General features: G+C 36.1%; 1 protein-coding gene across 1 annotated transcript in view; it reads right to left on the reverse strand.

The window, feature by feature from the left end:
* The window catches only part of FANCC (FA complementation group C), a gene marked incomplete at both ends in the record, with an annotated part of 175,902 nt that overhangs the window by 144,410 nt on the left and 8,282 nt on the right, over nucleotides 1-23,210 (reverse strand). Inside the window, one exon of the mRNA XM_084238295.1 lies at nucleotides 22,058-22,152. Within this exon, the coding sequence (XP_084094421.1) occupies nucleotides 22,058-22,152 (95 nt within the window). The remainder of the gene's footprint in view (nucleotides 1-22,057; nucleotides 22,153-23,210) is intronic.

Consider the following 23,210-nt stretch of genomic DNA (forward strand, 5'->3'; position numbering starts at 1 on the left):
ATTAATAAATAATAAATAAACACAGAACTTATAAAAAAATTGCTTAAAAATGAAAAATTATGTAAAAGATATATAAAATTAAAAAAAAGAAAAAATTTAAAATTGGAGAAATTATACCAACAACAACAACAAAAAAGATTATCCCAGGATGGCAGGACGAATGGTATGATTGAGATGATTAAAATAAAATAGTGGTAGACAAAAATTATATAAAAATAAGAATGGAAGGGAAGGAATTTTACTGAAAATCAGTGAAAACAAAAAATTTATATAAAACTGATAATGTTTAAACGAACTTGGTGATGAATTAAAAAAAAGTAAATGAATTTATCATACCAAGCACCACATGAAAAAAATGCTAAAGGAGTTATTAAAAATGAACAGAATAAGAAGTACAGAGGTAACAGATAACCTAAATGATGTTATGGTGGTGGAGGAGAGAAACAATAAGATACTCAGAATGATTTTGAGACTAGAGAGTACAACTGCCCACATAAATATGTATATTTCTGAATATTATACTAACCTCAGTGGAACCTTCTGACAAAAATCAACAGAAGTAAAATATTAGACAACGGAAATGTCTAAACAAAAGCTTAAAGGAAGAAGAAATAAAGACAAACAAAAACTAATGGCATAAAATGTCAAAAAGCACATACATCTCTATAATCACCTTAAATTTAAATGGCCTTAATTCACCAGTTAAAAGTTACAGAGTGATTGAATAGATGTAAAAAAAAGAGCCATCATTCTGTTTATAGGAAACCCTTCTTACCAATAAAGACAAGCACAGACTTAGAGTCAAAGGCAGGAAGACAATCCTGTAAGCAGATAGCAATCAAAAGATGTCAGGAACAGGTATACATATATAAGATAAAATATATTTTCAATTTAAAAAAGGTAACAAGAGATATAGATGAAAATTACATTATAATTAATAGCTTAATACAGGAAGAAATAGCAATGTGGAATATACATGCATGAAATGCTGGAGCATTATGATATAAGACAATTACTAATAGAACTAGAGAGGAATATTGACAACAGAAAAATAATATTAGGGGATTTAAATACTGCACTATAAATATCATCAGATTCACAGCAAAAAACAGAGAATAAAGAAGAAAACAGTAGCCTTAAATGAGTATATAGGACAAACAGGCTTAACATAAATCTATAGACTGTGCCATGCCAAAACAGCTGTGTAAACAGTTTTCTGAAGTGCACAAGGAAGTTTTTCAAAAATAGAGCATATGTTAAGAAACAAACAAATTATTAGTAAAACTACAAAGATTGAAATCATACCAAGTACTTTTCTGGACCATAAAGTTAGAAATCACTACACCAGAAAAACTGGAAAAAGCATAACCACACTGAGAACAATGTATAAATAATATGGTGCTAAATAGCTGCTGGATTAAATAGAAATTGAAAGCAGAAATCAAAAAATATGTCAAGACCAATTAAAATGTAATACAGACCCACACTTAAAAGTAAAAAAAAACTACTTAATATCACACTTAAATCAACTTGAAAAAGGGGAAGGAGCCAGACCAAAAGTAATAGAAGGAAGTAAAAATAAGATCAGAAATAAATGAAATAGAGATTAAATATTTATATAAAATATGCAAAATATTAATGAAACTAGGAATCAGATCCTTCAGAAGATAAACAAAATTAATAAACCTCTATCTAAACTAACAAAGACGAGAGAAACATTATTAAACAGAATGAGAAATGAAAAGAGGGGAAATTACCACAGATGGCATAGTAATACAAGAAATCCTAAGGCGTTACTATGAAAAATTATACAGCAATAAATGTGATTACCTTGAAAAAAAGGGGCAGATTTCTAGAACAAGACTAAGGTAGGAAGAAACAGAAGAATTTCTTCCACAAGCATGGAAATTAAATAGTGATTCAAAATCTCCTCAGAAACAAGTGTCAAACCAAATGGCTTTACAAATGAATTCTATAAAATCTTTGAAGAACTCATGTCCATTATGCTCAAACTATTTATGAAAATCTAAGAAGGTGGAGCATTCCTTAACATACTTTATATTAACATTCTTAAATACCAAAAGCAGACAAAGACCACACACAAAAAGAGAATGGCAAACCAACATCCTGATGAATATTGCTATAAAAATCTTTAACAAAATACTAGCGGACTGAATATAACAATACATTACAAGCAATTAGACATGATGATCAAGTGGGATTTATCCCAGAGATGTAAAAAATTTTAATATAGTAAATCAATGAAATTATTAAAAATATATTGAAATAATAGATGAAGAGTAAGCATTTCATAGGATTGATCATCCTCTTATAATAGATGAGAAATTATACATTGTATAAAAATGAAGAATGATGTAAAAAAATATAAAATAATAAAAAAATTCTAAACAAGATGGGAATAGTAGGAGGCTTCAATATTAAGAGGGAGGGGTAAGATTAAAGGGTCAAAGGGAAATTTAGGATGGTGGCGGGAAAAATATGAAGTTGTTTGTCATCTCAAAAAAACTAAATATCTTAAAAAAAACTATACAAGCAAATTAATAAATCTAGGGAAGGTTTTAGAGAAAAGTGGAATTTTCATGCATTGCTGGTACTATTATGAAACCACCCCAATTACTAAAGAAATAGTATGGCACTGCCTCACAAAAAAATAGAAAATTACCACAAGATCTAGCAATTCCACTCTGGGCATATATGCTAAAGAACTAAAAGCAGAGATTCTCAGAGGTATTTGTACACCCGTATTCATAGAACCATTATTCACAATAGAGAAAATGTGGAAGTAACACAAGTGTCTATTGACAGCTTAATGGATAAACAAAATACGTACAAGATACATACAAGAGAAAACTGTTAAGCCTTAAAGAAAAGTAAATTCTGACACATGCCACAACGAGTCATTACCTTAAGTGAAATAAACAAGACACAAAAGGACAAATATTGCATAATTTCACTTAAATGAGAAACCTAGAGTAGTCAAATTCATAGAGACTGAACGTAGGTAAGTGGTTACCTGGGACTAGGTGGGTGGATAGAGTATGTGAAGTTGATCAACAGCTACAGTTTCAGTTCACATGCTGAAAGAAACTTAAGGATAGATGGTGCTAATGGTTGCCCAACAATGTGAACGTATATATGCAACTGAACTTTAAACTTAAACATGGTTAAAATGGTAAATTTATTTTATGTATATCTTATCACAATTCTAAAATATTAAAATTAAAAATTGAACATTCATTTATCATAAAAATTTTCAAAAAATTAAAAATAGAAGGGACTACTTAACTTTTATAAAAGACATCTGTGAAGACTCACTACAAAGTCATGCTTAATGGTGAATGGCTAAATGCTCTACTCCTAAGATCAGGAAATATGACAGGTGCCCACTCTGACAGGAAATATTCAACACTGAACTAAAGGTTTTAATCAGTTCAACTAAGCAAGGAAAAAAAAAAAGGCACACTGAGGGAGAAATAAAAATAAAACTGTACTATCTATGCATGCTAGTAAGGTTAGCCCTTATGAAATGCTAGCAAGGTTAGCCCAGTGCAAGGATATCAAGTCAATTAAAAAAAAGCTTCTTTCTAAATACTGGCCACAAAAGACTGAAAGATGAAATACTAAGGATCTGAAATAATAAAGTACTTAGATATAAATTAATTAAAATATGTACAAGAGATGTACACTGTAAACTACAAAATACTGAAGAGAGATATTAAAGGAAGACTTAAATGGACAAACACCTTATGCTTATGAACTGGAACACTTCAAATGGGTAAGTCGTTAATTATCCCCAAACTGACCCATAGATTCCAATCAAAATCATCTCAGGCATTTCTTAAGTAACTGGCAATCAATATGGCTGGAATAACTGAGTATCAACTTAGAAAAAAACAAACCTCTACCCTTATCAACCAAATAAAAATGTTAACTCAAAACAGATAATATAGCTAAATGTAAAAGCTGACACTATATACATGGTGGACAACATATGGTGGCTCAGCTTACAATTTTTCAACTTCACAATGATTCGAAAGTGACAGGCATTTTGTAGTGACCTTTGAATTTTTATCTTTTCCTGCAGTAATGATATGCTATAAGATACTGTCTCATGAGGGTGGGCAGTGACAGTCAGCTGCAGCTTCCAGTCTGGCAGGCAAGCTAAAGTAAACAAGCAATACTCTATAATATACTATGTGGCCGGTGTTTTTTGGATACTGTATTTTCACATCCAATTATGTCTCCAAAAATGCCCATCTGTATCTGAAATATTAACACTTTACTATAAAATAGGCTCTGTACTAGGTGATTTTGCCCAACTATAGGTTAATGTAAATGTTCTGAACATGTTCAAGGTAGACTGGGCTAAACTATGATGTTTGGAAAATATTAGGTATATTAAATGGATTGTAGACTTACAACATTTTCAGTTTATGAAGGGTTTACAGGGATGTAACCCCATCACAAGATGAGGAAGATCTGCAAAATATGTGGAACAAAACAGAGGAGAAAATCTTTTTTTTTAAAGATTTATTTATTTATGCATACAAGAAATGGGATACAGGTCAGATGCGCAGGGAGGTGAGAGGATTCACCAGAGACAGAGTGAGGAACAGAACAGGCAGAATGACTGAAATACACTGCTGAGGGGAGCAGCAGGTGAGTTAGGAGAGGTCTGCTGCGCCAGGTGGGTCAGCGCCCGGCCAGGGATCGAACCCATGCTGCAGTGGCTGCGGATAGCTACACAGGTTGCGTCTTAACCCCTTGTGCCACCAGGGAGGCCCCCAGAGGAGAAAATCTTTTTAATCTCAGTATAGGCAAAAATTTCTTAGGACACAAAAATTTGAATCACAATAGAAAAAAACTGAAAAACACAGATTTCATCAAGTTTGAAACACATGCACCTTGAAGTACACTATTAAGAAAATGCAAGCCACAAATGGTGTGATTACCTTCTCCAAATACATATTTCTGACAAAAGAACAGTATCTAGAATAGAAAGCACACTCTTATATACCTTACCATTCAATTATACCTGAATAAGAAAGCATTTTTTTAAAGTGGGCACAATATTTGAATGGACATTTCATAGAAGTAAGCACATTGGTGGGGCTAAATTAAACTTTGAAATTAAAATTGGGTCCTGGGCTGGCACCTCCACTCAAGTCTAAGCACTATGATGTTTCCTATGAGCTGGTTGTCCCTACCAGTGCAAGCCACGACCCCATTTCCTATGAACTAGTGCCCTACCAATACTTCAATCATCTGCAATATTTCCTATCCCCCAGTCTTAACAAAAAGTTTTCTTTGTTCTCTTAATATGAGAATGAAAGGACCTAGCATTTGCTAACCCAGCACTTGCTAATTGAGCAAAAAGAAAACACAATGCTGAGATATAATAGCAAATTGCACCCCAGCTCCAAGGAAGATTGTCAATTTGACTCCAGTCCTTTCCTCCTTTGAAAAGTACTTTCAATAAACTTTGCTTCACTTTGTGCTTTTCAGTCTTTGTAGATTCTTCCACAAGCCGCAAGGAGCGAACCTAGACTCCTGTCCACCAAACCACACACGAAAGACAATTTAACCTCAAATCATCAGAGGGGAATTCATATTAAAACCACAAAATGAGACTACCATATACCCATGAGAATGACTGAAACAAAAACAGACTGACAACACTAAGTGTTGGTGAACATGTGAAACTACTGCAACTTTCATACTTTGCTGCTGAGAATGCAAACCATTTGGCAGCTTCTTAAAATGTTAAGAATGCACTTATCACACAGCCCAGCAATTCCAATCCTAAGCATTTACTCAAGAGAAGTGAAAATATATTATGTCATAACTGTATGAGAAATTGTACACAGTAACTCACTAATAATAGCCCATATTGAGAACCTAAATTGTTATCAAGTTGGTATATGAATACAAAAGAATATTCCTCGACAATAAAAGGAATCAATTACTTAGGTAAGCTACAAAATGGATAAATCTCAAAAACATTATGCTGAATGAAAGAAGCCAGGCACAAAAGGGTATGTACTATATTCCTCTGCTTAAATGAAATTATAGAAAAGGCAAATCTATGTTGACAAAAAGCAGATCAGCAGCTGACTAAGGCCAGGGTTGAGAGAGTAACTGTAAAAGGGCAACAGAGAACCTTATGTGATGATAGAAAAGTTTGATTTCATGACTGTAATGGTGGTTACAAGGCTATACACACTTATCAAAACTATCGAATTACACATTTTAAAAGGATACACTGTATTGTATATACAATATGCATCAACAAGCTGATTTTAAAAAGATAATAAAACAGTTACAATATATTATCACAATTCTATGTAATAAAAGCACTAAGTTAAAAGAAGAAAATCCATTCAAATTCTACCATCCTAACAAAACTTTTTCATTTTCTGCATTTCCTCTTAATCTTAGTTGATATAAGTATTTTGCACAGCTCTTACTGTTTTGTATAAATAATTTTGCATCCAACTTTTTATTTGTTATACACACATTTCACATTATTTCATTGCTATTCAAAATGACAACATAATATTTTACGAAGTAGATATGCTACAAATTTGGCTACTCACTAATGCCTACACATTCGTGTTGCTTCTCATTTTTTCCAATTATAAAAATTATTACAAGGAATATCATGTATACAGGTCCTTTCTTAATTTGAGTGTTGTTTAGTATAAACTCCCAGGAACCATGATTAATTTTATTTCTTTTTCATTTCAGAAGTTGTATTAGAATGCCAGTGCTGTTGTAATAAAAAAAAACCATAAACAGCTAAAACCACAGAAATGTATTGTACCACTGCTCTGGATGCTAGAGTTCTGTTGGGGTTGAATCTTTCAGAAGTTGTGAGGAAGAATCTGTTTTATGCCTCTCCCCTGGTTGCTGGTGGTTTCCTGGTCATCTTTGGCATTCCTTGCTTACAGAACTGTCATCTTATCTCTGTCTTCATCTTCACATGACATTTTCCCCATGTGCATATCTCTGTGTCCAAAATTTCCCTTTTTTCTAAGTAGATCAGTCATACTGGGTTAGGCACCCACTCCACTCCACCTTAACCCATCTTAATTAATTAGACGAGCTATACTTCCATTTAAAAATAAGGTCACATTTTAGAGTACAGGAAGTTTATATATGAATTTTAGAGGAGCACAATTCAATCAAAACTGAAGTTATTAAAAACTCAAGTAGCAATATAATGAAAATAAGACAGTCCTTCTCAAATCTTTGCACAGAAATAATCACTATTTATACCTTACCTTTTTCAACATTTAAATAATATTTTAATCCCTCCCACAAATAGCATGTGGTACTACTGATATACAAACCTAGTATGGCAATTTCTATTCACCATAGATGATAGAGGGGCAGTCTCTAGATACCTAAACATTCTAATTTCACCCCACCCCTTACTTGAAGGATCTTTGCAGAGTTCCTGGGGTATCTCAAGAATCAGAGGTTTCAGGGGTAATAAGCATTAGCAATATCCTGGCTTAAGTTTAGCTGATGGCAATACATTTTTAGGTTGGCATGTAGATCCAAAATGGTCTGCTAGTAAATTTCTTCTCTAAATCTAAGCTCCTTCATCTATAAAACAGAGAAATAATACCTACATGCATTTAATAAGATAATGCATCCAAGGCACATACTAAGCACTCAATATTAACACTGTCCATTTAAAACAATTTTTGAATTTTAATTATCATTAAAAAAACACATAAAATTTACCATCTTAACCATTTTAAACTCTATAGTTTAACAGTTTTAAGTATATTCACATTGCTGTGTAACAGAAGTCCAGAACTTTTCTTCTTGCAAAACTGAAAATCTCTACCAAATATTAAATTCACTCACCTTTGTCCGCCAGGTCCTGTTACTATGTTTCTTTGGTTTTGAGTACTTAAGATACCTCATATAAGTGGAATCATACAGTTTTTTTTTTTTTTTAAACATAGAAACTTGGGTAATTTATAAAAGGATACACTAGCAAGCCCAGAGCAGGTCTGGGTTTTCTGATTCCTAAAAGAATGACTCATCTGAGGTTATATTTTAGTTCCAGTTGAACCATGAAAGCTGTTTGATAGCCAGAATTTTTGTGGGCAGTGCTTACATCTACCATACAGTAAGGGACCACTTAAACCACAAAGCTTTTAAATAATCTAAAAATCAAGATTTATGGGCTTAAATATGCTTGATTCTTTTGATATGCTGTTAATTTATAGAAACACTGGTGTTGTCAATATTAAACAGAAACAGATTCGACAGGAACAATAGTCAAACTAAGACAAAGCATAACAATCTCTAGGTCAAAAAGAGTAAGCCAGTTATAGTTACCAGCTTAAATGCCTAGATTCTGGTAGGGATGTCAATCCCTTAAAGAAATGCACATGTGGTCTGGGAAACAACTGAACTTCAAAACAGATGTAAAGATCATGCTGCCACATATAGTGCAGACACACACAGCCTTCACCAGTGGCCATTCACTAAGAAATGTTCCCCACCATAGACTTACCTTTCAAATTTACTTTTCAAAGAGATTTATCTCTCCAGTCCAAGAAGCACTATACAGGAAATTTAAATTGAAGTATAGTGAACCTATGTCTTAGAAACATTATATCTGTGAGGAACAGTTCTAAAAATTCCCTTCACTTGAGACTGCAATCAGGGACACAAGAGGAAAATTGTATGTGTTTGGGGGCGGGGGGTTCAGCGTGGAATAACAAGAGGGCTAGGAGTTAGACTAGGAGAGCTGGTCAATGTTCTATTAACTAAGCCAAAATTCAATTAAAGTTATGATCAGGTTGGAAAAGTCAACCCAATCATAAAACAAAATAAACAGAAAACATAAAATAGGTCATCGGGAGAACATCACCAAACATCTCAAATATCCTGTTCCTAATTGGCAATAAACATCTTGATCAGGCCTATTTCAGCAGTGGCAACACACTAAAAAGCAATCTGATACAACTTAAGAGTTACAACAAACAAAACTCCATCTAGAATTATAAGTAAAACTCCAACTAAATGAAAAAAGAAAAACAAAAAAATGTAGTCAAGAATCCAAATGGTATCTGTTTGCCCCTTCAGAGGAAGCAAAATTTTCATTCCAAAAGCTTAACAGTAAGTTCAGTGTATTTACACTAATGACTCAGAAGACAGTTATCACTACCCCAAACATGCACATATAAAGACATTAAAAAATACATATTCACAATTAGACCTCATGTGTATAATGAGCTGTTGATCACATCAGATGGACTTAAAATACTTGGGAATGAGAACAGCAGTGATTTTTCATATTTTCCAGAAGCCCGCACAATGCCAAATATCATTTTTTCCTAATTTTTGAGACAACATTGGTTTATGACATTTAAGTTTCAGCTGTACAGCATTACAATTCCACCTTTCTACACTGCCTCATGATCATTACCAAGAGTCTAGTTTCCATGTGATACCATAAAATTGACTCCCTCTACCCGTTTAACTCATCCCTCAACTCCTCTTCCTCTCTGATAAGCACGGGTCTATTCTCTATATCTAGGAGTTTACTTTTGCTTTGCTTATTTTTTCTATTATTATTTGATTTTTTTCTTTATCTTCTACATTAGTGAATTTATACAGTATTTGTCTTTCTCCTTCTAACTTATTTCACTTAGCATAATACCTTTCAGGTGCACCCATGTTATCACAAATGGCAAGATTTCACATATTCTTTACCCACTCATTTTATGGGCAATTAGCTTGCTTCCATATCTTGGCTATTGTAAATAGTGTTACAATGAACATACAAATGTACTCTTTTGAATTAGTGTTTTTGTTTTCTTCAGATGAATACCCAAACAAAGTGGAATAACTGGATCATATGTATTTCTAATCTTAACTGTCTGAGAAATCTCCATACTGTTTTCCATAGCAGCTATACCAATTTACATTCTCTCCAACACTTGTTTCTTGTCTTTTGTGGTGAGTACCATTCTAAAAGGTATAAGATGATATTGTACTTTGTGCATTTCCTTAATTACCATATTTACACCACAAAACTATAAATGCTGACAAAACTTTATCAGACTAAATAAAAGCAAATTTAAAGGCAGATGCCATGTCATGAATTTACTTAAGTATCAGCTGCCTTTGGTAGCCTACGACCAAACTGCATTGCCCAAATACAGTATGGCAGGCAGCTTGGTAGTTTCCAAAGTCCAACAGAAAATACACTTACAAAACTATCAAGAAATTTTCCAAGCTTCCCCTTTTTCAGCTGCCTGTTCCCAGTCAGTTCTGTTCAATAAATGACAGGAAGAGAAAAGGATCAAAATCATTTGCAGTGTATCCCCGGAATTACCATCATCCCAAGTATGTAAGGGACACCAAAATGCAGTGAAGAAGGCAGAAAAAAGACAGGTTCTCTACAGATCACTGTTCTAAGACAGTAACAGAAGAGGAGCATGAGATAACTGCTGGGATGACCTGATCTCTTCCTCCTTCCTCTTGTACATTCCTAGTCTACCTATTATTTGCTACATTTCTCAGTGACTAATACTACCACCTACGATGAAACTAAGTCAGAAACCTAGGAGTTCTTGCTTGGAGGGAAACAAATTGCCCAGGAAAAAAAAAAAAAAAAAAAGAATGTCCACCCCACCCCCCCCAAGAGGGAAAAGCAGAGAAGGAATGTTGTGGTATCTGAGAATGATGTTACCATATGACATCCACGCCATCCTCTGTATCTCTGCCTAAACAAAATCACACTCCCTTCTTTTCCCTAGCTCTCTCGTCCCAAAGCAGGGAAGCTCTGCAGGGCCTACCATTTCTGTCTCTGCAGGTATAGCAGAGGTTTCTGTTAAGAATGCACTGCAACTAAACTTTTCCCTCTGCACAATCCTGTCTTCTTCCCTTCCCCTCAACAGCTCTCTCTCCCTCAAAGCACTCCCTGCACACTAATCTCCATCTCAAAGTCAGATTTCCAGAGAGTTCTGGTCTATGTCATCATCTCTCAATCACCTCATATTTCTCCTTTCAGATGAACCGACCTGGTTGGTCAAATTGGGACAAGAAACTAAAAATGGCTGGCACCACATCATCTTCATCATGCTGACTTGTCATACCTGTATACCTGGTCAACTATGGCACCAAACTTAGCCAGGCATGCTCATTCCCTGCTAGGCAGGCCTATGGTGGTTCAGCTTAGTGTGATTGGCTGATCTGTCTACCACATCCAGAGGGGCCCAACTAAACCACAATAATAAGCTATATTCTTGAATCTATTTTAAGGGTTATGGGATTGTTCAGATTTTTTAAAAGATTTATTTATTTATACAAGAACTGGGGTACAGGCCAGATGCACAGGAGGGTAAGAGGATTCACCAGAGACATAGTGGGGAACAGAACAGGCAGACTGATGAAATACATTGCTGAGGGGAGCAGCGAGCAAGACAGGAGAGGTCTGCTCGCCATGTGGGTTGCTTGGAGGCCGGCGGGGATCGAACCAGCACTGCAGAGGCTGCTGACAGCTTCACAGCGCTGTGCTGACCCCCCTGTGCCACCAGGGAGGCCCCTGTTCAGATTTTTAACTGCCTATATTTGGTATCTTAAATCCAACTGGTTCCTAACTCAGAAGACAGGGGTATTATTCCCCTAAAATCTCAGTATTTTTCTTAACTGCTCCCCTTTCTTTTCCCTAACAATAACTAACCTGTGCCATGTATTGTGCTCCTATACACTCAAATATATTTTCAACACTGAGCTACTATCCAAATTAATATAATACAAGCATGCATCCCACCTCTAGCCCCATTTAAATTCCTCCAGTTAAAACCCTTTCCCTTCAGGTTACTTAATGCTTTAGTTAGGGTCACCTGGTTGATATAGAACAGTCCATTCTTATTATCATTAGGAAGAAGACCTTTTCTAATGTTTTTTTCTGTCTGCTTTACCACATGCATGTCAAATCACTTTCAGTTCTCCTACTTGCATGCATGCCCTGAGTCTTTGCCTGCCTGGAACTTGTATTTCATGATGCAAGCTCAACTGTCATTTCAGAAAGTCTTCCTGACAGGCCACCACTGTAAGTGCCCCCAATTTCTTCCCAGCAAAACTTTCCTCCCTTTTCTTTGGGTTACCACAGTAACTTTCATGTGCTGCTGTTCTACTCTTTCATTTGTTTTACTGCAGTAAAACTACTTGATCCTCCAAAGTAAGATCTTTATATCACCCAGCATTTCTTTCAATTGTCCTACACGTCTAATTTATAAGCAAATTCACAGGATGACCTTCATGCCCCCCTTCACACCCAATATTTCCATGTCCAAACTTTTCTCTGTTTATTTTCTTCTTTCCAAATGAAAACCATACCACCATCAGGTTTACTACCTAAAATCATAGTCATTTACTATTTCAGCAAATAATCACTGAATGCTTACTATGTACCAGACATTATTCAAGGTTTTAAACAGTCTCTGCTCTCATACAACTTGTAACCTAGTTAGGAGATAGTGGAGAGACCAATAAAAAACAAATCAGGGCCTCCCAGGTTGAGCACAGCCAGTTGAGCACTATGCTGTGAAGCTGTCTGCAGCCTCTGCAGTGCGGGTTCGATTTCCTGCCAGCCAGGGAGAAACCCACATGGCGAGGCAGATCTCTCCTGCCTCACCCTCTACTCCCCTCAGCAATGTCTTTGGTCCTTCTGCCTGTTCTGTTCCCCACTCTGTCTCTGGTGAATTCGGTCACCCTCCCACACCTCTGACCTGTACCCCAGCTCTTGTATAAATAAATCTTTAAAGAAAATAAATAAACAAACAAATCAGTGTGTCAGGAAGTGATCAGTACTATGAAGAAAAGTAAGTCAAAATTAGAGAGTGAGTGCTTGAAATGGGCTGGGGAAGAAGGTTTCCCAGATAAGATACTTGAACAGTCAAAAGTGCCAAAAGGAGCTATGTGGCTCTCTGGGAAAGAGCTATGGACATACTTGCATAGACACTAGGAAATACTTGCATCAACGTGCTGGATACCTCTGAGGAACAGCAAGGAGACCAGTGTGCTTGGAGTGAAGTGAGAAAAGGGACGAGATCAGCAAGGTCACATGGGGGCAGGTCAGGTCATGGAAGGACTCATAGGCGAAACACCTTCATAGGCCAAATACAGACTTAGCATTTCACTCTGAATGATATGGGAAACCACAAGAAGACTTTGAGCAGGGGCATGTCTTAAAAGATTATTCACACTGAGACTACAGGAGAACAAAAGTGAAAGCAGGAAGACAGATGAGGTATACTGCAACTGTCCTCAGAAGACGTGATGCAGGCTTATATGGAGGAAGAAAAGTGAAGTTGGTGAGAAGCAGGTGGATCCTGGATATATATTTCATAGAGTTGACAAATCTGTTGACAGATTGAATGTGAGATGTAAATGGAAAAAAGTAGCCCCAGATGAATCCAGAGTTTTTGATCTGGGAAGCAGGAAGAATGGAGTTAGGGAACTTTTAACCAAGTTAGGGAAACCCATAAGAAGAACAAGTTTCAGGGAAAATACAGGAATTCATTTTGGGCGTGTTTAGTTTTTTTGTTTGTTTTTTTTTTTTAAAGATTTATTTATTTATTTATTTATACAAGATCAGGGTACAGACCAGATGCAAGGGAGGCTGAGAGGATTCACCAGAGACAGAGCGGGGAACAGAATAGGCAGACTGACGAAATATACTGCTGAGGGGAGCAGCGGGCAAGACAGGAGAGGTCTGCGGCACCATGCGGGACCCTTGCAGGCCAGCCGAGATTGAACCTGCACTGCAGAGGCTGCAGATAGCTTCACAGCACTACGTGCAACTGCCTGCACCACCAGGGGAGGACTTGGGCATGTTTAGTTTAAGATGCTTATGGGTATCCAAGTGGAGATATCAGAGAGTTCAACTGGCTACAGTTATCAGGCAAGAGCTCAAGAAGAAGTCTGACCTAGAGATGTCAGTTTTTACATCATGCTCACTTATGTTCTCTCTCTCTTACTTACACATACCAAAACTCAATGATTTATACCTCTTTCATGGCTTTTCCAACATTTGATCTGTAACAGATTCATCTCAAAACAAAATAGAAAAGTCAGGGTAGTCTACACTTTAAGAAAGAGAGAATGAACACAATTCTGAATTATTAAAATTTATTTTATTCATTCATCAGCTTTTCATTTTGTGTCCTCTATGAGCTAAAAATATAATAGAGAACAAAACAAACATGGCTTAAATACGCGGAATTTAATATCTAATAAACTGATAAATACTGCTTAAAAAGTTATTTCCTTAATTTTTAGTGAAAAAAAACAATGTAGGTACCTTTTCAAGATCACAATGAAGAAAATTCAGTATCCCCCTGCCCCCAGCAGTGTAGAGGATAAGTACAGAGTTTTATCCAATGAAAATATATATATATCCAGAAAATATAGGAGCAGTGCAACCACACCTACTGTGTGAACATTGGGCCCAAGTAAGAGCAGGCCAGATGTCACCTAACGAAGTCTACATGCTTTTCAGGCAAGTGAGTCATTTGACCAGGTAAAACTGGTTTCTTGGGTGATAAGTCAGGGAAACACTTATTTTTCTTTTTACCCTGCAATAGGTCCAAGAATAAATAAAGGACTACCATTTCTAATATAAAACTCTTTGATCTTATTAAGAGAATTTTTTTATATAACTTCACTCCATTTTAACAATCTGAGTTTTTATTAGATTCAATTTTGTCTGTACCTTAGAATTCTCTAAATCTTAAATACTATTTTTAGAACATTATCCTTCTGATTCATTTTTTCTGAGACAGTCTATGTACAATTATTGCAGAAAGTGAAAACCAAGTCCGTAAAATTCTAAGTTATATCAGTTTTCCAAAGGTGGTTGCAAAGAAGTTTTTAAAAATACTGACTCACCAAATCAAGTCACGCTATTTCTGAGTATTCCAAATGTGGAGAATAAAAAAGCATACAGCTCATAACTGACATCAAAAGGCATTTCCATGGAGGTACAAATCAATGAAAGGAATATTTTGAAAGGAACTCTATATGGCTAGGCCTTTGTTATTTGGTAAGTTATAACATGGAATAAAGATCGTAACTTGCAGGTCCATCTCTGTGGTGATGCTCAATTCTTGGGTTTTTGCCACTGACTATCGAGAAATGAGTGTGAGGTGACAAACATATTATTTTCACTTCAGAATTGTGCAAAAATGTGAAATAGATAAATCTGAGGAAAACACCTTCTTTCTCTTGTTTTTAAAGGGTTTTACATGAGTTAGTTAATTTTCAAAAAATTTATGAGGTAGTAACTGTTAGAATCTCCATTTTTAAGTAAGGTAAGGTGAATAAATTACTTGCAGAAGATTTTAATAAGAGAGTGGGGATGCAAATCAAGTTAGATTTAGTATTTTTCCTCTCAAACCTCTAAATATTTTATGTTTCTATGTGTCTGTGTATACACATACATACACAAAGAAAGGAGATTTAAATATATCAATTCATAAGAATGCTAGAAGTTTTCCAGCTTACAGAAGAAAATGAATTTAATTTACATTCAAAAAGGACCACATGACATATGTATTTTAATGTTTGTGTCCAAATCTATATAGATTGTACAGGCCCTGGGCCTCCCATGATTGGATTGGAAATCCAGTCACACTTCCCATTACCCTAAATTTCAAATGTCTGAAGTTGTGGTCCATACCAACAAGAAATCAGAGTCCCTCATACGGTCTGGGGATGCCTCATTTGCCATGATGTAGTATTCTTATTTTTTCTCATTGGAGCCAAGGAAGAAAACAGGATGTCACTCTAATGTGTCCAGACCTATATTTTTGCTTCAACAGAATACTGGAATTTATCCTCTAGGAATCTGGACTTCTACAAGGCTCTCAGATCTCATGTGGGTATCTGCCTAAGTCAGCAATGTCCAGGAGAGGCACCTGAGGGTTTAGAGATGTTTCATAGGCTCCTGCCAGTTCTACAGTCTGAACCAGGGCCTGTCTGCCTACCACCCAATGCACAGGAAGGTTAGACTCCTCCGGTTCCTTTAGTACAGAGAGCTATATCTCACAGCTTCCCCAGATGCACCTTTGTTCATGAACAGATATCAAATTTTAGATTGTAAGGCTGGGGGGAGGGTGGGAGAAAAACAACAGGAACATCTTATACCTCCAGGATAGTGCCATCACTCTCCAAGGAATCCTTCTTTAACATGCATCTTACACGATGAGTGGTGGTGGAATAACAGCTATGAGTAAAGTATGAATTGAAGCAACTTTTAAGAAACTAATTATTTTGTTCAATTCACTATTTTTAGCACCCTTTAAATAAATAAAACATTGTTTTTTGCCATTGTGTTCCTGCACACTTGAGTCTCAAACCCTTCAAAAAAATATTTATTAAGCCTCCAAACAAGTCTGTGTCTCCATTAATATGTTGTTGGTTGCTAGGAAAGAAAATCTCTAACCCAAACTGAATCAGAAAAAGAAGGATATTAGAGCATTTAAGACAAGGAGAGGCTTGTTCAGAGCCCAAACAACATGAATGTGACTTTTTTTCTCTCTTTCTCTTTCTCAGTTGTTTCCTCAGGACTAACTCTGGCTTCATGGACTATGTGCTACCTGATTATTGTGTCACAAGAAAGATAAAATCTACTTCCCCAATCATTAAAAAATGTTGTAGAACTGAATTTCCAATCTTAACCAATCACATGGCCAGAGGAATGGAAGGACTGTCTTGATTAAGACAGGAAGGACCCACCATAGGACCAAGATAGGCTAAATCTCACGCCAAATGCACAATTCACAGCTGATAACAGTTGGTGATATAAGAAGGTGGGAAAGAAGGGAGATAAATACTGTAAAAGCAACTATAAATATCCACTACACATGAATATGAAAATGCAATTACCAATTAATCTTAAAGAACACTCAAGGTTTCAGAAAATCAAACAAATAGAATTCCAAAAGATACCAGTTCCATGTTTGTCATTTAATAAGTAGAGCAAAAACAAAAATGATAGTAGTCATATAGGATTGCCAATATTTTGCCAGAGTGGAGCTCTGGAGGAGGAATCTCCAGTAACTCTGGCCTGAATTTCCCCTTGGCTCTGCTGTCCTTTACTAACGACCACATGAAATAAGTTATTTCACCTTTTAAACTATCATTCAAACATGGATAATAGTTCTTTCCCTATGTTTCCATTCCGTAGATAAGCCAGGCTAGCATTTTCAAATCCCAAATAGCACAGAAACAAGTAAAAATAGAAATCACCAACAGGATAGATACAATCCTATTTCCGAAGTATCCATGTCTACCCCTTGGCTGCCCAATGCTTAGGGCAGTAGTGCCAGCACCAAGTCCACTGACTGTTTCTTCTGAGCATCCCATCTGTCTAGCACCTCACTGAACATAACACCATCATGTACTGCTGGTTTTCTAGAAATGATGGACATGCTCTGTAAAATGCCTTGACAATGATGCATTACAATAAAACATACAAGTTGGGGTTCACACAAGAACCAATGCTTATTAGATTCCAATACAAGAATAAGTAGGGGAAAAGTAATAAAAATAAATTCTACCTCAATTTATTTTTCTTTGCCTAAAAATTGCTATAAGACCTTTAACTTTAGGGATAGCAATATAACATATGGTTTTATGATACAATGCCCTTTTTCTCCAAACTGAAAATCAGAATATATATATATCTACCAAAGAGTTCGCTTGTTTGTTTTTTAAAGATTTATTTTATTATGCATACAAGAAGTGGGGTACAGGCCAGAGGTGTGGGGGGGTGAGAGGATTCACCAGAGACAGGGTGGGAAAAGAGCAGGCAGATTGACTGAAATACACTGCTGAAGGGAGCAGCGGGCGAGTCAGGAGAGGTCTGCTGTGCCATGTGGGTAGCTCCCTGGCTGGCCAGGGATCAAACTCATGCTGCAGTGGCTGAGGATAGCTTCACAGGTTGCTTCTTAACCCCTTATGCCACCAGGGAGGCCCTACCAAAGTGTTTGAAATTAAAAATTCCCCCCAAATTTGAGCTATTCAGCTCTATACCTTTGCATTGACATGCTTTGATCCAAGGGACCTGAGCTTTGAAGTCGCATAGATTGGGTTTGAATTGCAGTCACAACACATAAACAGATTGTATTTTGAATAGGTGGCTCTGTGTCTCCATTTCTTCATTCATTAAAACGAGACCAAGAATACCTCCCCGTCAGGGTTGCTTGTGAGGCATAGAAGTTATCATCGATGAAAAGTACTTATTTAAGGCCTTTCACATAGAGGGTGCTCACTCCTTCACTGCAGTGGATCTGTTCATCTGCAGTACTGATAGACATTAGAGGTCCACTAAAACCCCAGAAATAAAAAACACACTTAATAAGAATTAATGAGATATAAAGGTAAAGTATTTACTATCCAACAGGATAAATAGCCACTAAAGTGCACAAAGGGCAAAGAAAAATCAAGAGGACATTACGTAAAACTGATAAAGAGAAGCAGAAAAGATGTTCTGATGGCAAGAACAAGAAACAAGATAGAAGAGTATCTTGGGTGAAGAGAAGCCTGTAACTGCAAGAAGGAGAAGCAAGCACAAGCACAGATTTTCAGGTCCTGGGTACCACACTCGAAATAGATTGGGAAAAAGCACACACACACACAAATGATAAGTTCTTTTACTGTTAAGAAGAGTAGAAGAAAGTCAGTATAGAGGAAGACACTCACGATCGTTCCCAAAGAGCCACCAGTGCAGGGGTTCCCAGTCTATTCCTCAGCAGGGCAACATAGAACAGTTTCTTTCATGCTGACACACACTTGCCAAACTTGTGGGAAATGATGTACTGCTCAGAACAGTAATTTATTGATAATAACAAAAGGTTTATTTTTCCACTTAAAAGAATAATACATTTGTTCTTCAGTATATAGGAAGCATCAATTTTAAAAACTGGCTAAAAATTAAGATTTGTAAAAAATCAACACACCATTTGTTCATTCAACAACAGTAATATGTCCAACAAACATTTATTGAGCATAAGACAGTATATGGTAAACACGAAGCTAAAGAAGCTTTGGCTACTAGGATTACTATGACACTGTTCCTGCCTTTCAACATGGTAAAAGATATCTACAATTCCTTTCAGTATTAAGAAATATAGGCAATATGTGGTCAGAGCAATTCTACTAAGGGAGAATAAGAGAAAGGAAAGATATTTCCTGGCTTTCCAGTAAAACAATGGTAAAAAAAAAAAAATTAAAAGGAGAGGAAAAGGAATACAAGAATATATCGCCATGTGTGGAGCCAATGTGGTAAGATCCCAGAATCTAGTAAGATCATAGGATGACGTTCAAATGTGTAGTGTGCAAAGAATAAGAAACAGAAGGCTATGAGATGGAGAAAAGGTCAAGGGTAGCTGTCTATACCAAGGCAGCATGTGGATTTTATTAATTAGACTAGCAGTTAATAAAGTCGGGGGATGTGCGTTCCCAGCTGTACACAGATAATCCATTGAGATGTGAAGAAAATTTTGAAAGCTTTTATAGGTAAAATGAAATTGAACTTCAGTGACATTTCATTAATGGATCAACACTGCAGCCTCATTCAGTCCAGATGTAAGATGGTCACAAGACACAAATTTTACAATTTACAAATTGTACAATTTTACAAATTTTAAAGCATTATCTTAAGAAAAGAGCAGGAGCGCCTCCCCTTGTGGCACAGTGGTTGAGCACTGGGCTGCGAAGCTGCACGCGGCCCCTGCAGCGCCGGTTCGATCCCTGGCCGCCAGCGAAAGTCCCACATGGCGCAGCAGACCTCTCCTGCCGCGCCCGCTGGTCCCCTCAGCAGTGTACATCAGTCCTTCTGCCTGCTCTGCTCCCAGCTCTGGCTCTGGTGAATTCTCTCGCCCTCCCGTGCTTCTGACTATGCCCAGTGCTTATATAAATAAATAAATAAATAAATCTTAAAGAAAGAAAGAAATAAAACCATGCTCCAATTTAAAAAAAAAAGGTTTAAAAAAAATAAATCTTTTGAAAAAAAGAAAAGAGCAGGGTCTCCACCACACAGAGGGATCCCTCAGGCTTTCATTCACTTTCAGGATATACATTATAGTTTCTATGTGAACACCAAGGAAAATTGCTAATTATTCTGTCTCACTAAAGTAACCATCAAATGGACACATGGCTTAAAAAGACTCCTGTAAAGAAGTCAGACTATGCAATACAAGTGAACAATTAAGATACAGCAGGGCTGATGTCTATTAACACCATCAGCTTCATAAGAAGTCAGCAAAAATTCTTCAAAATTATTAGGAACACTCTTTGAAATGATGCACAATAAATTATTCACTCACTGAAAGTTTTTGTGCCAGATACAGTGTACAATTTTCTATCAGTAAACACAGCTGACAAAATAAATTTTGCCCGAAGGTATAGTGACCACTGGCTAAATTGACTGATTACAATGGCAATCAAAGTCATAGAGGCTATTTTGGTTTTTGGTGAAACCTGACAAGTAGATTCCAAAATTTATGTAATAGTACCACAAAATTCCAAATGCATTTAATACAGCTTCCTCAGGAAATGTCTCCAAATCCCTAAGTCTGAGCCAGTGTCCCTACTCTGTGTGAACATCTCACCTGCACACAGCTCTACAAAAAACCCAATCATGCTATCCTGGAATGATCTGGCTACCAGTCTGTGAACTCCCCAAAGTTAGGAATTATTTTAATATTACCTTCTTGTGCTAGACTTAGTAAGTACCCTAGTATTAAATAAAGGAAAACCCATAGAATAAAGTGAAAGGGTAGATATTTTAAAATAGGCTAATAAAATCATTACATCAATGAAGAAAGTTCATCAATCACCCTAAAAACTTTTTATTAGATGGTCTATTTTGGCACTTAATGAGCTTATCAATACAAAACCATATCCTAAATAATCACTAAAATATCAAATACTCAAGAGAAGCAAAAGTTTAAAAAAAAAAAGAGTAAATATATCTTTTCATTTTTATAGCATTGTTTTTTTCCCTTAATAGTTCTAATCAGTTCTTTCTTTCTGCTGTTTATATTAATTTTCTGTTCAACGAAATTTTGCATTCTTCACTCTTCTACTTCCAATCTAAGGGAAAATGCAAATACTTCTTATTATCATCTGTCAGCAATTTTGTATAAAACAAAGCAATGGTAAAAAGCAGTGAATGGAATGATACCACCAGTCAGACTGATAGACAAAACCATGTGCATTAATCTGGGTGGGTGATTTCATAATACTAAGCTGCTAATCTAAACCATATGCATAGTAAGTGGAGTCTGACAGGCATCAGTGAGTCCTTGGGGTTACTGTAAGAGGACAGTGGGGGGTAACAGCAAAGAACCATCAATTTGTTGGTGGAGAGGGCAGCTAGAGCCCAGCCTGACAATATTCTGTAACTTCTGCTTGCTCTTCAAAAGGAAGCAGAAACAGACAAGGACATGCAGGAAGCTATCAGCTATCTGGACCAGCACAGTTGGTGACAGATTTGATGGTGTGAGCAGCAGTTGCCAACTAGCACCAGGTGCCAGTCTGAGCATACTGGCCCAGATGCCAACTTTAGGACATAAAGTAAAGACTGTTGCTTCCAGGGAAATTCTGAAATTTGGTTTTACCTCAGAATAGATTCTGAGAGAAGAGAAATGCTTTGAAAGGAATTACATAAGTAATAAATAAGTTGAAACAATTTTTTGCTAAAAGGAAATAAAGTACATTCTTTAATTACCTGCAAGTAACTTTTCAAAATTACTCAACATTAGGTCTTGTAGGCATGAGAAAACTCACCCCGAGGAACAGTATATTATGGAATTTACAATCAAACAAAAATGAATCTTTTGAATGACTTTACACCCAACAAGATAATGTAACAGTAAAGGGTATATTTGAAAAAGTTTCTCTAAAACTTCATCCAAATGAACTGTCGAAGTAGCACCTTTAAATAAGCAATTTAAGTCAAAGCAGTGCAAGGCAAGATTTATTCTCTTACCTGTGTCCCAGAGTTAAGTTTCAATTCTGCAGAATTCTGTGGTTCTTTGTTAATCAGACAACATAAGCACCATATTAGAATTTTTTGGCTTTCATCTGCAAAATGGAAAAACTAAAATGAGTATGTTTAATCAGAAAAGATATAATCACCGTAAAAACTTAAAAAAATTATATTTAAAAAACATTTACTGTATTTTTGGAAACTCTCAAACTATTAGGTTCATAGAATAGGCATTCAGGACCATGTGTGAAACCTCCATTGCAGAGCTTTTTCTTCTTGTGGGTCAGGGATCACTTATTGTTTAAGCCCTTGTGTGGTCAATTCCCTTCCTGTTACAGTAGCAGTTTTTAAAGCCAAAAGAGAATAAGAGAAAGAGTTAAAAAAATGGGCTTTTCTCAGGATTAGTTTTTTATTTCACATTTCAAACCATCAAGTAATCTGTCTTTTTAAGGTAACGTAACTGTTACCTTGCTGTTATCAGCAAGTCAATATTTCTGCTTTGTTTCACTTTCCAATTTGTCAAAATACTCTCATTAAATATAAATTTAAAAAAAGATTACTTAGAAGTATGTTATGTTTAGTACCAAATGGTTTGATAAAAGAGAAACCTCTTATATGCTCCTAATTCTTCACTGTAGAATTTCAAACTTCACCATATCTGTGATGAAAATGCTGAATTTTGATATCTTATGTCTGGCAGGAATATCTATTTAGCGAGCTATTTTCTTTCCCCTCTTTTGGTAACTGAGCCCTTTCCAGTTGGAGATTTTATAACACAACTGAGAAGCAAAAAATGAAACCTAAGAACTCAGTATAAGCAAGTGGACTTAACCCTGAGATCCTGGGTGTGACTGAAGAACCTAGCACCTGCGTCCTCTGCAGGCCCACCCAGGCTGTTTGCCTTCTTATTTTATGCAGTCACATAAACAGAGCATTTCTAAGGTCCTCACTAACAAGAAATAAGGAAAGTACAAACTACTGTAAGCTACCTCTGCATTTAAAATCACACATCAAAGAAATTTATTAGTAATTTTTAAGCCCATTTCCCTCTCATAAGCTTAGGATCTCCTAACAACTAACATCTCTGAACAAACTTCATCAGGAGTTATTTTGAGGAACATTCTTTTTTCTCTTTAGCTCATGCAAGCAACCT

Source organism: Talpa europaea (genome assembly GCF_964194135.1).
Source record: "Talpa europaea genome assembly, chromosome: 7".
Classification (NCBI taxonomy): Eukaryota; Metazoa; Chordata; class Mammalia; order Eulipotyphla; family Talpidae; genus Talpa; species Talpa europaea.